This window comes from Muscardinus avellanarius, assembly GCF_963383645.1.
Source record: "Muscardinus avellanarius genome assembly, chromosome: 16".
Taxonomy (NCBI): Eukaryota; Metazoa; Chordata; class Mammalia; order Rodentia; family Gliridae; genus Muscardinus; species Muscardinus avellanarius.
The window spans coordinates 25683673-25698800 of NC_137802.1; the positions used below are offsets into that span (position 1 = coordinate 25683673).

Here is a 15128-nt window from a genome sequence, read left to right on the forward strand (position 1 = left end):
ACCTGGGAACTGAGCTAAGGTAGATTCCAGCCTTCAACAGGAGGCATGGCTGGAGAGAGACCATACAAATTCCGCACGGCCTGCCAGCTAGCAGCCAGTCAATGTCCATGTAACTCCCCAGGCCCTGCAGGCACCCTAGTCAGGGGTGGTTCTGGTCAGTCACTTCTGCTCAACATGGAATTGCCTGGGAAGGGCAGCAGAAGGTGGTCACTTGAGGAGCTTCACAGAGAGGCGGATCTGAACATCACAGAGGAAGATGTCCATGAGTTCTTGGCCTACCTCCCGTGCAATCTGGGAGATCAGGTGTCCCTTCTGACCAATCAGGATTCTCTGAGTGGGTAGAAGAGAGGGTCATGGTCCTGCTCTCAGGAATCCCAGGCTTGGGGGGGAAGAACCCTTGCCCATAGCTACCGTCCCTCCCATGAGCCCTGTCTCACTTACCACATGAGATTCTTTGGGCACCAGAAGGTTCTGTTGGATCACCAGCTCCCCGCCTGGTCCTTCCTCCCACACCACTGTCTTCTGTATAGGGAGATATCATGACTAGTCAGGTGGGCCCATCTCTCTGCTTCTTGGTAACCAGCTATATGTTCTGGGCATGTGCCTGGTGCCCCAGTTCCCTTCACTCTGCTCACACCTGCTGGACATTGTAGGGGACCTCCTGTGGCAGGTACTCTAGGAGCTTCTCTCGAATTTTGTTGATGCAGATCTCTTCAGGTGTCTGGCTAGTGAGGACTCTGCTGTGGAATTCCCAGGGCCCTGGCTGGGCCTGTGCCAGGAGGTACTGCTGAGAGCACAAAGGGATAGGTGGGCATGTCAGTCCCCACTAGGGCTTTCCTACTCATTCAGGCTATTTTAACATGATAACAACCAAGGGCCAGGCTATGGCCAAGCCTAACTGACCTTCAGTGTCTTCACATCTTCCTGGCTTAGGGCAGACAACATGAAGATCTCCCGGAAGTGCGGCCAGCCCACTCTCTGAGGTTTTCTCTCAGAAGGTATGTTTGGGCCCTTGGCTACTGGTCCGGGGCAGTGGGTGTCAGGATGTGACTGGAAGGCCCGTCTCACACTGAGCTTCTCACCATTAACCATACCTTCAGTGAGGGCGGCTGTGAGCTCCAGGAGAACTGACTTTTGTTTCAGACAATCTACCTGGGCATGGGGGATGAGAAAATGTGCGGTCAGCAACATGGGCGCCTCAGAGAGAAGTGGGCTCTTTCCTCTGGTGGATGGAGCTTACCTTGTTCAAGACAAGGATGCTGGGGATGTGAGAGAACTGGGTTAAGCACTGAAGCATCTGGGGGCTGAGCTGGTTCCGAGTCCACTTGTCTGAGACATCCACAAGAACTACAACTGGAAAATGGCAGGGCAGGCAGAAGAATAAGGATATGACCACTTCTCCTCTTGCTCCCACATAAACTTCCATAGTACCCGGGCGTGGTGGTGCACACCTGTAATCCCAGCATTTGGGAGGCTGAGATGGGGGAATTTGGGTTCCCAGCCAGCAACTCAGTGAAACCTTGTTTCAAAATAAAGAATCAAAAATAGGGCTGGGGGTGTAGTTCGGAGGCAGAATGTCCCTGGGTTCCACCCCAGTACCACACACACACACACACACAAAATCTTCTATGGTATGGGCTCTGGTCCACCACCAATCCCCAAACTACCAGGAATGAAAGGCCATGGCTCCTGTAAGTTAAACTTCAGATTCCCATCCTGAGTCTAACCAAGATCAGCAGATTCCACGCTCTTCCATGGATCTTCCAACAAAGAGAGCTCCAGATTGTGCCTGAGGGACATGTCAGGAAGGGCCTTATGACCAATGCATTCTTGATAAGTGATAGAATATGATAAAGAGGATTTCCAGTCTCTATGCTGGAACCTGCCCACCCCCTTCAATCCCTTCCCTCCCTACCACCACCCATTTCCACAGCTGTACCTCTTTCGTTTAACAGGACTAATGATTCCAGGTGTATCAAGTAGAATCTAAAATCAAGGGGGAAAAAAGTGAATCTAAGCACCATTTTCTTCAGGTCTAATGGGAAGGCGGACTTGCTTAGCTTCACTGTTTTTCCTGTTTTTAGAACTTGATTTGAAGGTACCTACCACCTGGGCTTCCTTCTCTGTGATGACTCCCAGAGCTTGGCAGCGAGTTGTGTGCACCTTCTTAGAGACCGGGAACACCTGTCAGAAATAAAAATATCCCAGGTCCCCCTAAGAACATTCATGAATAAACACTGATAAGTGAGAGATAAAAAAAGGTGTATGTTGGAGTCAAGGTGTAACGTACATTTCGGCCCAGTAACTGGTTGGAGAGAGTCGACTTTCCTGCATTTGGGGCTCCCAGAAGGACTACTCGTAGGACCCGGGGACTCTCAGGCATATCAGGGGGATGGACCAAGAGGAGATTCTGCTCATCTGTGTTTGGATACGGAAAGACATGAGATATAGTGGGATCTGGACTCTCTGTATGGTGTTCAGCCTCATCCACCCGCAAAAGAAACAAAGATACAAGATTAATGCACCAAGCACCGGGCATGGTGGCGCACGCTTGTAATCCCAGCATTTGGGAGTCTGAGACCGGAGGATCGTGGTTCACGGACAGCCTCAGCTTCTTAGTGAGGCACTTTGCAACTCAGTGAGACCCTGTTTCAAAATAAAGGAATAAAGCCGGGCGTGGTGGCACACGCTTATAATCCCCGCATTTGGGAGGTGGAGACAGGAGGATCACGCAGGTTCGAAGCCAGCCTTGCTGGCTTAAGAGACCCTGTTTCCAAATAAAAAAAAATAAAAATAGAGTTGGAAGTGTAGCCTGGAGGTAGAAGGGTTCCATCCCCAGTACCACCAAAATAAAAGAAGAAAAAGTTGGGCTTGGGGATATGTAGCTCATGTAGCTCACAGGTAGAATGCCCCCGGGTTCCATCTCCAGTACCTTAAAAAAAAAAAAAAAAAAAAAAAAATTAGTGCACCAGATTGAGGCCATCTAGACCTGACTTTGAGACTTAGTTTGACCTTTAATTTGTTTATGTGGTTTTTATCAAGTTTTTTAGCTCTCAACCTCTCTAGACTATTTGGGGGCAGGTGGAATGTTCCCACAGTCTCAGCTATACAGGAGGCCAAGGAGAGAGGACTGCTTGAGCCTGGGAGTTAGAGACCTGCCCGAGTAACTGAGAGACCCTCATCTCAAGAACAAACAGGAGAGCCAGGTGTGGCGCACGCCTGAGATCCCAGTACTCAGGAGGCTGACAGGAGGATTGCAGGTTCAAAGCCAGCCTCAGCTACTTAGTGTGGCCTTCAGCAACTTGGTGAGACCCTGTTTCCAAATAAAGAATAAAAAATAAGCTGGGCATGATGGGACACGCTTGTAAACTCACCATTTGGGAGGCTGAGACAGGAGGATCGCAGTTTGCGGACAGCCTCACCTTCTTAGTGAGGCACTTTGCAACTCAGTGAGACCCTGTTTCAAAATAAAAAAATAAAGCTGGACATGGTGATGCACGCTTGTAATCCTAGTACTTGGGAGGCTGAGATGGGGATCGCACAGGTTCTAAGCCAGCCTCAGCTACTTAGTGAGGCTCTCAGCAACTTAGTGAGACCATTTCAAAATAAAATAGGTTGGGGGTGTAACCCAGAGGTAGAGGCCCTTGGGTCCTATTCCCAGGACCACAAAAAATAAATAAATAAAAATATAAAATATAAATAATAAGGCTGGGGGTGTAGTTTAGAGGTAGAATGCCCCTGGGTTCCAGCCCCAGTACTGAAAAAAAAAAGCAAAAAAAACCACAAAAAACAGTCTGTGGCTCAGTGGTAAAGCAACAGTGGGTTTAATTCCCAATAATAGAGCTATAGTGGAATAAATAAAACCAGAATTTCTCCAGCTCACATTCTACTAAAGGTATTATGAAAGTTTGTCAAACTTTGCTTTCCCTAATGACGCTGTATTGCAATTAACAGCCCCCCCCCCCCCGGTACTGGGGATGGAACCCAGGGGTATTCTACCTCTGAGCTACACCCCCAGCCCCATTTTTTACTCTTTATTTTGAAACAGGGTCTCACTAAGTACCTGAGGCTGTCCTCAAAACATGATCCTATCTCAGCCTCCCAAATTCTGGAATCACTAGTGTGCGCCACAACATTCGGCTCTACCCAGTCATATTTTTTATTCTTTGTTTTGAAATACAGTATCACTGTTGTGGAGGGCCTCACTAAGTGGCTGAGGCTGAGAACCTGTGATCCTCCTGTCTCAGACTCCCAAGTCCTGTGATTATAAGCGTTGGCCACCATGCTTGGCTTGCAATAAAGTTTATATATCCAGCCTCCCTACCTGACTCTATGCTACTTGAAGAAATAAAGCTATTTCCCAGATGTAACTCAGTGTCTTGACAGGTGGGACTCAACATGAATTTGCCTAATTATAATAATTAATTAATTAATTAATATTTTGCAGAACTGGGGATTGAACCCAGGGGCATTCTACCCCTGAGTTACACTCCCAGCCCTATTATTTTATTCTTTGTTTTGTTTTGTTTGTATTGGGGATGAAACCCAGGGGCATTCTACCTCTGAGCTATACCTCCAACCCTATTTTTTACTCTTTATTTTGAAACAGGGTCTCACTGAGTTGTGGAGGGCCTCACTAAGTAGCTGAAGCTGTCTGCGAACCGCGATCCTCTGGTCTCAGCCTCCCAAATGCTGGGATTACAAGCGTGCACCACCACACCAGGGTTATTCTTTATTTTGAAACAGGGTCTGAGTTGTAAAGGGCCTAAGTAGCTGAGGCTGGCCGTGAACTACGATCCTCCTGTTTTAGCCTCCCTAATGCTGGGGTTACAAGCGTGGGCCACCATGCCAGGCTCTTATTCTTTATTTTGAAACAGGGTCTAAGTTGCAAAGAGCCTGACTAACTAGCTGAGGCTGTCCACTAATCTTCGATTCTCCTGTCTTAGCCTCCCAAGTACACGGAAGGCTAAGCTGGGCCACCACGTCTGGCTCAACATGTATTTATGATCAGTTTGGTTACCAAGTGAGGGCAGAAAACTTTAACCCTGCCTTTCGTGAGCATCTCTAGTCAGTTCCCTCTCCCTGGCATTCTCAATGGTTGTCTCTGTCAGAACCTCAAATACAAGTCCTACAGAATTTATCCACGTGGTGTCGCATGCTTGTAATCCCAGTCTTTGGGTCTCAGCAATTTAGAAAGACCTTGTTTCCAAATAAAACATAAGAGTTCTGGGAGTGTAGCCTTGAGGTAGAAAGCGCCTGGGTTTCATTTCCAGTGTAACAAAAATATAAATAAATAGAACTGATCCAAAGACGATAATCCCAGAGACTGAGTAGTGTCCACGACAAGGGACTTTGGGTGCTCGAACCAGCTAGTCCGGAGAAATCTGAGTCTTTTACCTGGGTACATGGACACTGCGGGGACACAAGAAGTCAGCGGACTCCCGGGCTGGGGGAATCCGAGGAAGTGGCCCAAGGCTGAGCCCTGGCCGTAACGGCGAGAAGCGGAAGCCAGACGAGAACCAGAGAAAGTAGTGGCCCCAGCACAGGACACGCACCTCTTCTGACAGCCTAAGAATGAGCGAAGCAGGGCTCCCCACTCACTCAAGAAGGGGGTACCCAGCTGCCGGGCCCCAAACGCAGCGCGGACGAGCCCTACGCCACACCTGCTGGGGGCAGCCATCGCGGCCGCAATGCACTGTGGGATCGGCGTGCAGTGCACCTCCGATTGGACAGAGCTGGCGGACAAACAAACGAGAAGAGGCGGGCTAGAGCGGCCCCGGCCAATGGGGAGATGGGATGTCGGCGGTGCGTGGGGAAATGAGACGCTGGACATACAAGCTGAGGCTCTGGAGAAGGAAACACCTTCAGTATTTAGAGTCTATGAGAGCTTGATGGTCGCTTTGGACTCATTACGCAAGATATTTTCTTTTACCAAAGTTTTCGAAAAAGGTCTTTCAAATCCTATAGCCTGAAAGACATCTCCCAGCAGGCCACGCGGCGGAAATTCTTTGACTATTGCCCGCCTACAGCGAGAAACTAGCGCGTTCAGGGGAGAGTGATCGTGGGAGTGGGCACTGTCTGTCTCCATAGGTCTGTTTGTTTTTGCCCTTTCTAGTCTTAGGACTGCTTTATTAGTCTTACTTTGACATGGCTTAGCAATCTGCTCTAGACTTGGGCAGTTTGCACATTTAAAGTATTTAGTTTCATGTAAGGAGTGGTCAGTCCCTAGATTGGCATTCCGGTTGAGCAACCGACACGGATATCCCTCCTGTAAAATCGACTACGATCCCCATTCTGAGGTCTGTGAAGGGAGAAGCCGCTTAGCTAACTAGGATCTCCAAGACTCTTCTAGCCCGAGGAGGAACTCAACTGAGCTCTCTTCATTCTTTGAAGCCTCCTAGTTCGTTCTTTCTTTCTTTCTTTCTTTCTTTCTTTCTTTCTTTCTTTCTTTCTTTCTTTCTTTCCTTCCTTCCTTCCTTCCTTCCTTCCTTCCTTACCGGGAATTGAACTCAACACCCCCAGCTCCTTTTATTTATTTATTTGTTTGTTTGTTTGTTTGTTTGCAGTACTGAGGATAAAACCCAGGGGCATTCTACCTCCGAACTACACCCCCAGCCCTACTTTTGTATTCTTTATTTTTGAAGTAGGGTCTCACTGAGTTACAAAGGGCCTCACCAAGTAATTGATGAAGTAACTGATGCTAGCCCCGAACCTCCATCCTCCAGTCTCAGCCTCCTGAATGCTGGGATTACAACACACGCCACATGGCTTTACTTTTTTTTTTTTTTTTTTTTTGGTGGTACTGGGGGTAGAACCCAGGGACTTTCTACCTCCGGGCTATACTCCCAGACTTTTTTTTTTTTTTTCCTTTTTTTGTGGTACTGGGGATGGAACCCAGGGACGAATTACCTCCAAGCTACACCCCCAGCCCTATTTTTTTTTTTTTTTCGGGTCTAGGGATGGAACCCAGGGGCATTTGACCTCCGAGCTACACCCCCTGCCCTATTTTTTATTCTTTATTTTGAAACCAGGTCTCACTGAGTTGCAGAGGGCCTCACTATTTACCTGAGGCTGTCTGTGAACCGCGTTCCTCGGGTCTCAGCCTCCCGAATGCTGGGATTACGAGTTTGTGCCACCACACCCAGCTTACCCCCAGCCCTGTTTTTTTTTTTCTTTCTTTCTTTCTTTCTTTCTTTCTTTCTTTCTTTCTTTCTTTCTTTCTTTCTTTCTTTCTTTCTTTATTTTTGGTGGTACTAGGGTTCCTGGAAACCCTTCTAACTTCTGGGCTACACTCCCAGACACCTATTTTTTTATATTTTTTATTTGGAAACAGGGTCTCTTAAACCAGCAAGGCTGGCTTCGAACCTGCCAGATCTTCCTGTCTCTGCCTCCCAAGCGCGGGAATAAAGCGTGCACCACCACGCCTGGCTGTATTCTTTCTTTCTTTCTCTCTCTTTCTTTCTTTCTTTCTTTCTTTATTTATTTATTTATTTATTTATTTATTTTTGGTGGTACTGGGGGTAGAACCCAAAGACTTTCTACCTCCGGGCTATACTCCCAGACCTTTTTTTATTTTTTATTTGGAAACAGGGTCTCACTAAGTTGCTTAGAGCCTCACTAAGTAGCTGAGGCTGGCTTCGAACCTGTCCAATCCTCTTGTCTCAGCCTCCCAAGTGCAGGGATTACAAGCATGCACCACCATGCCCGGCTTGTATTCTTTATTTTTGAAGCAGGTTCTGAGTTGAAAAGGGCCTCACTAAGTAGCTGATGCTGTCCTCCACTGGTGATTCTCCTGTCTCAGCCTCCCAAATGCTGGGATTACAAGCCTGTGTTGGCTTTACTTTTATTTATTTATTTATTTATTTATTTATTTATATGTTTTTTGGCGGGTCTATGGATGGATCCCAGGGGCATTTGACCTCTGAGCTACACCTCCTGCCCCTATTTTCGCCCTTTTTTTTTTTTTTTTTTGGTGCTACTGGGGATGGAAACCAGGGGCCTTCCTTCTACCTTGGGCTACACTCCCAGACCTATTTTATATTTTATTTGGAAACAGGGTCTCTTAAGCCAGCGTGGCTGGCTTCGAACCTGCATGATCCTCCTGTCTCAGCCTCCCAAGTGCGGGTTTTACAAGCGTGCACCACCATGCCCAGCTTTTTGCCCTATTTTTTATTCTTTATTTTGAAACAGGGTCTCACTAAATTGCAGAGGGCCTCATGAAATAGCTGAGGCTGTCCGCAAACTGCGATCATCCAGTCTTAGCCTCCCAAATGCTGGGATTACAAGTGTGCAACACCATACCCAGCTTACTTTTTTTTCTTTATATTGAAACGTCTGTAACCAATTAGCCTGTGATCCTCCTGTCTCAGCTTTCCAAATGCTGGGATTAAAAGCATGTTGCCTGGCTCTCCTAAATTCTTATTTTTATGTTATTGTTATTATTATTATTATTTTTTTTTTCGGTACTGGGGATGGAACCCAGAGGCTTTCTACCTCCAGGCTATACTCCCAGACCAATTTTATATTTTATTTGGAAACAGGGTCTCACAAAGTAGCTGAGGCTGGCTTCGAACCTGTGCAATCCTCAGCCTCCCAAGTGCGAGGGATTACAAGCATGCTCCACCACGCCCGGCCTTTATTCTTTGTTTTTGAAGCAGGGTCTCACTGAATTGCAAAGGGCCTCACTAAGTAGGTGTGGTACTGGGGTTCCTGGAAACCCTTCTACCTCTGGGCTACACTCCCAGACCTATTTTTTAAAATATATTTTTATTTGGAAACAGGGTCTCTTAGGCCAGCAAGGCTGGCTTTGAACCTGCGTGATCCCCCTGTCTCTGCCTCCCAAGGGAGGGCATGTGCCACCACGCCCCTGGCGTTTGTTGTTGTTGTTCTTCTTCTTGTTGTAGTTGTTTTTGGTAATGCTGAGGACTGAACTCAGGGACATTCTACCTCTGAGCTATACCACCAGCCCTATTTTTAAAATTTTTAATTAATTAATTAATTAATTTTTGTGTTTCTGGGGATGGAACCCAGGGGCATTCCACTCTGGAGCTACAAAATAGGCCCCTTGCCCTATTTTTTATTCTTTATTTTGAGACAGGGTCTCACTAAGTTGCAGAGGGCCTCACTAAGTAGCTGAGGCTGTCCGTGAACCACAGTTCTCCTGATCTCAGCCTCCCAAATGCTGGGATTACAAGGGTGCACCACCACGCCCAGATAATTTTTTTTTTTTTTTTTTGGAGGTACTGGGGATGAAACCCAGGGCATTCCACATCCGAGCTATACCCCCAGCCCTAATTTTTATTTTTAATTTTTTATTTATTCTATTTTATTTATTATTATTTTTTATTTATTATTATTTTTTTTGGTGGTGGTACTGGGGGTAGAACCCAGAGGCTTTCTACCTCCGGGCTATACTCCCAGACCTTTTTTATATTTTATTTGGAAACAGGGTCTCACTAAGTTGCTGAAAGCCTAAGTAGCTGAGGCTGGCTTCGAACTCGTGCGATCCTCCTGTCTCAGCCTCCCAAGCGCGGGGATTACAAGCATGCGCCACCACACCCAGCGTTTTATTTTTTATTTTGAAACAGGGTCTCAGAGTTGCAAAGGGCCTCACTAAGTAGCTGAAGCTGTGTCCAAACCACAATCTCCCTGCCTCAGCCTCCCAAATGCTGAGATTACAAGTGTGCCCCACCATGCCCAGCTCAAGAGCCCATGTTTTTGTTTTGTTTTGTTTTTGTGGTACTGGAATGGAAATCAGGGGCATTGTAACTCTGAGCTACACCCCTATCCCTATTGTTTTTGTTTTTGTTTTGTTTTTTTGGTGGTACTGGAGGTAAAATCCAGGGGCTTTCTACCTCCAGGCTGTACTCCCAGACCTATTTTATATTTTATTTTGGAAACAGGGTCTCACTAAGTTGCTGAGAGCCTCACTGAGTAGCTGAGGCTGGCTTCGACCTGAGCGATCCTCCTGTCTCAGCCTCCCAAACACAGGGATTATTAGCGTGTGTTACCACGCCTGGCTCCCTAGCCCTATTTTTTATTTGTTTTCTTTTTTTTCCCTTTTCTTTTTGTGGTACTGGGAATGGAACTCAGGGGCTTTCTACCTCCAGGCTATACTTCCAGACCAATTAAAAAAAAAATTTTTTTTATTGGTACACTGTATTCATACATCATAATGGGATAAAAAAAACTTTTGTAGACATACATGCACACATCATCCAGTTAGCCCCTACCCAATCCCCACCCCATTCCCTCCCCATCCCTCCTTCCCATGCTTGGCTTAGTGGTTGACATCTAGTATTATAGCAATTTATCCAAAATTAAAAATGATAATCTCACATAACCGTTTCATTTGTCTGATACCAAGCTTTGGATGACTTAAAGATAACATTTCGATATTTCTTTATGCTTTCTTACCAGAGAATATTTTTTAGGTGAAACTATCATACATTTATTTATTTATTTTTCAGGAAAAAAAAAATCTATCCTAATATGGAATATGGACTCTAGATACCCAAAACGATCTCGAAAAAGAACAGAGCCAGAAGATGTATATTTTCTGATTTCAAACCTTATAAAGCTACAATATTTGAAACAGTATAGTACTGTTATAAAGACAGGTATATAAACCATTAGAGTTAAATAAAAGCCTAGAGATAAATTCTTCCATATATTGCCAAGTTATTTTTGACAAGGTTTCCACGAACATTTGGTGGTGGAAATAATAATCTTTTAACTAAATATTGTTGAAAAATAATAATTACATGGAAAAGAATAAAATTGGACCCTTACCTAACACCATATACAAATATTAACTCAAAATAGATAAAAGACCTAAATATAAATCTTAAGACTATAAACTTTTAGAAGAAAATCTGGGTCATAAAACCTCACAACATTTAAATTGGCAGTGATTTCTTGGATATGATTTCAATGGCACAGGCAACAGAAGGGTAAACAAACTCCCTAAAAAATAAAAAAATATATATATCCAAAGAAAATGTAAACAGTTAAAAGTTACTGATAGAATGGGATAAAATATTTCCAAATGCTATATCTGAAGGTATATTAATATTCCAACTAGAAATCCTAAAAATTAACAACAATAAAAGCAAACAATACAATTTAGAAACAGGTAAAAGACTAACATAAATAATGAATCTCCAAAGATAACCAATCTTAGTTGTCTGTTGGATGGAAAACTTGTTTCTCTGGTTCTGGTGTGTGTTACCTATTTCTTCTTTGTAGTTAATCTCTTTGAGTATTTTCTCTAGTGCTGGTTTTAAAGACATAAATTCCTTCAGTTTCTGTTTGTCATGGAAGCTTCTTATTTCCCCATCTAATTTGATAGAAAGTTTTGCTGGGTAGAAAATTTTGGCTGGAAGTTGTTTTCTTTCAGAGTTTGTAATATGTTACTCCAAGCCCTTCTGGCTCTCATGACTTGGTTTGGGAAGTCTGGAGTGATTCTAATTGGTTTGCCTCTGAATGTCACTTGGCCCTTTGTTTTTGTTGCCTTTAAGATTCTCTGCTTGGCTTCCACATTGGCCATTTTGACAATTATGTGGTGTGGGGATCCTCTTCTCCGATCCTGTCTAAAGGGAGTTCTATAAGTTTCCTGGATCTGTGTATCAACCTCTTGCTCTATGTTTGGAAAATTTTCTGCTATTTTTCCTTGAAGATATTGTTGATCCCTTTGTTTTTACTTTCTTTTCCCTCCTCTATTCCAATTATTCTTAGGTTAGCTCTCTTAAAATGGGCCCATATTTCTTCAATGTCAGATTCCTGCTATTGGATATTTTTTTCTAGATTAGAAACTATGCGTTCATTTTTGGAGTGATCATCTTCTAGGAGCGAGATTCTATTCTCCATGTGGTCTAATTGGCTGTTTGTAGTTTGAATTGAGGCCTTTACTTCATTAATTGCATCCTTTATCTCTTTTTGGCTCTCTCTGAATTCTTTTCAAAACACCTCTATTATTTCTACAGTTATTTTCCTGATTTGATCTAGAAATCTCTGAATTTCTGTCTTATCAGGTTCTGATGTTGTAGGGTTGTGGGCATTCATTGCTCCATTGTTATTCCTCTTTCCCATAATTTCGGAAGTTTGTGCCTTCTCTGGGTTCTTCCCTGGGTCACTACGACTTCACTTAAGGTGCTCTGGATCTCGAGTCTGTGGTACCTCAGTCACCACAACTCCTTTACTGGGTTGTATTGCAGAGTCTCAGATCCAGGGAGTCAATGGAGGCTGCTTTAGACCTTGGTGGGGGGGTGTGCCAGGTTGGGCGTTCTTCTGTGGGGATTTGTGACTATGGTGTGATATCTCTGCCACCGCCACTCCCACACTGGGTCAATTCCCTGTGAGTGCCGTACTGGAATTTCTCCTCTAGGGGCCACAATTTGACTCACTGTTGTTGAGTGCAGTGATGGAACTGTTAGTGGACTCGGTGAGTTCGCTGCTGCTGCTGCAGGTTGCAATATGGCACCACTGTACGCCCTCAGCTGTGAGGCTGGCGTATTTCTTCTCTGTTTTTGAGCCCCACTCTGAGTCCCTGAAGGGTGTGCTGAGCCCAGCTCCTGGGAGCTTTAGACGCTCCCTGCACTGAAAAATCTGCTGAATTCCTCCCGGCTGATCCGCAGCCACTCACCACGGCTCGCTGTCCGCTGCTCCTCTCTGGAGCCTGGTGGGCTGTTGAGTACGTTGGTCTGGTGCCGACCGGTGAACTTGCTGCTGCCTCCGGCAGTATGACACTGCTGCTGCATCCTCGGCCATGAGGCCAGCGTATCTCATCTCTGGCTCTGAGCTCTGTTCTGAGTCCCCGTCCTCTTAGGGGCCTGGTGCTGCAAGGAAAGATGGCGTCCACGCCACTCCACGCCGCAGCTCCGGCCGCAGCACTGAGGTCTGGTTTCTTTCTGGTGTCTCATTTTTTTTTTCCAGCCCTCTTTTTTTCTGTCCCTTGCATTTACATTTTTTGTTTCTCTGCTGATGGTGTTTTCTGACTATGAAAGGCACTGATTTTGTGGTAATAGAGATTGGTTGTTAGCGGGGCACATAAGCCCCACTTTTCTCTGTCACCATCTTCCTGGAAGTCCCAGACCTATTTTATGTTTTATTTGGAAACAAGCTCTCACTAAATTGCTGAGAGCCTCACTAAGTACCTGAGGCTGGCTTTAATCCTGTACAATCCTCCTGTCTCGACCTCCCAAGACCATGGATTACAAGCATGTGCCACCACGCCTGGCTCATATTTTACCTTCTCACATCCAGGTTTAATGGTAAAGTAGGAGAGACTTTTCCAGAAGTCACATTCTTCTCTCATTTGTCTCTGACTCAGTTTTGTGTCCATCCCTCAAAAAAAAAAAAAAATCATCTAGCTGGGTATGGTGGCACACGCTTGTAATCCCAGCATTTGCGAGGCTGAGACCGGATGATTGCAGACAGCCTCAGCTACTTAGTGAGTCTTTCTGCAACTTAGTGAGACCCTGTTTCAGAATAAAGAATAAAAAATAGCCAGATGTGGTGGTGCATGCTTATAATCCCAGCATTTGGGAGGCTGAGACCTGAGGATTATGGTTCACGGATAGCTTCAGCTACTTAGTGAGGCCCTTTGCAACTCAATGAGACCCGGTTTCAAAATAAAGAATAAAAAAATAGCCGAGCATGGTGGTGCACACTTGTAATCCCAGCATTCGGGAGGTTGAGACCAGAGGATCAGTTGGTGGACAGCCTCAGCTACTTAGTGAGGTCCTTTGCAACTCAGTGAGACCCTGTTTCAAAATAAAGAAAAATAGAGCAGGGGTTGTAGTTCAGAAGTCAAATGCCCCTGGGTTCCAACCCCATACTCACAAAAATAATAATGATAATGATAAATAATAAGTAAATAATAAAATAGGGCAGAGGGTGTGGCTCAGAGGTCAAATGCCCCTGGGTTCCATCCCTAGACACCCCGCCCCCCAAAAAAAAAATCATTCTAACTTAAGGAATGTTAAATGCTGATTGACTTTGCTCTGTAATATGTGCTCTATACCAAGAGTGAGACTCATCTAAACCACATGGTCTGCTGGGTGTGGTGGCACACACTTGTAATCCCTGCGCTTGGGAGGCTGACAGGAGGATCACACAGATTCAAAGCCAGCCTCAGCTACTTAGTGAGGCTCTCAGCAGCATAGTGAGACCCTGTTTCCAAATAAAAATATAAAATAGGTCTGGGAATGTATCCTGGAGGTAGAAGACCCCTGGGTTCCATCTCCAATCACACACACACACACACACACACACACACACTCACACTCCACATGGTCAGAAAGTGGAGTAAGCTTTCTGAATGACTACCACTGGATATAGTGAATGAATATTTAGCAGGAAAAAAGTCCACTATCCTGCCAGGCATGGTGACTCATTACAATGTTTCAAAATAAAGAATAAAAAAATTAGAGCCAGGCGTGGTGGAGGCAGACTTGTAATCCCAGCATTTGGGAGGCTGAGACCTGAGGATCACGGCTTGCAGACAGCATCAGCTGCTTTGTGAGGTCCTCTGCAACTTAGTGAGACCCTGTTTCAAAATAAATAAAAAATAAGGCAGGAGCTAGACATGGTGGGGACCGCTTGTAATCCCCGCACTTGGGAGGCTGAGACAGAAGGATCCTGCAGGTTCAAAGCCAGTCTCAACTGGCTTAAGATACCCTGCTTGAGTTGGTGATATTGCTCTAAACTCAGCCTATAAAAGAAGGAAAAACTACCGCATATGGACAGATTGAATTTTAAACTCTCCCTCCCCATACTACCTTAGCCAAGGCTACCACAATTGTCTCAACCCTGCAATCATTAAAGAAATCTGGGTGGTCTCTGAAGAACAGCTGATAAGCCACTTTAAACCTCCCTGGCTGGGCCACATGTCTTTGTTCCCCAGCGTATACTGTAGCCATACTTGGGTGCAGAAAAAAAACACAACATGAGAGCTTTCTTAGCGTTTGGGATCCAGCTTTTCCTCCGCTTTGGAGAACACATGTGAGTGGAGATCCAGCACTTACTTTGGATTGCTGGGATCCCCCTTGAGAGAGAGAGTGTGGTTTTTTTTGTGGGTTTTTTTTTGCATTTTTTTAATTTTTATTTTTTATTGGTGCACTGTATTC

General features: G+C 45.1%; 1 protein-coding gene across 3 annotated transcripts; it reads right to left on the reverse strand.

Moving 5' to 3' along the window:
* Positions 1–207: 207 nt before the first annotated feature.
* On the reverse strand, positions 208–5680 carry ERAL1 (Era like 12S mitochondrial rRNA chaperone 1; the record flags this gene model as incomplete). Of its 3 annotated transcripts, none has more annotated exons than XM_080713285.1 (10): positions 208–330; positions 442–522; positions 638–787; positions 904–1152; positions 1241–1353; positions 1728–1789; positions 1940–1986; positions 2110–2184; positions 2291–2418; positions 5398–5680. In XM_080713285.1, 10 exons carry the CDS (start codon positions 5678–5680, stop codon positions 208–210), a joined length of 1311 nt encoding a protein of 436 aa, XP_080569411.1. The 3 variants fall into 3 exon arrangements, with proteins under 3 accessions (XP_080569411.1, XP_080569410.1, XP_080569412.1); XM_080713284.1 differs by having other exon boundaries at positions 2107–2184; XM_080713286.1 differs by lacking the exon at positions 904–1152 and having other exon boundaries at positions 2107–2184.
* Positions 5681–15128: the final 9448 nt, after the last annotated feature.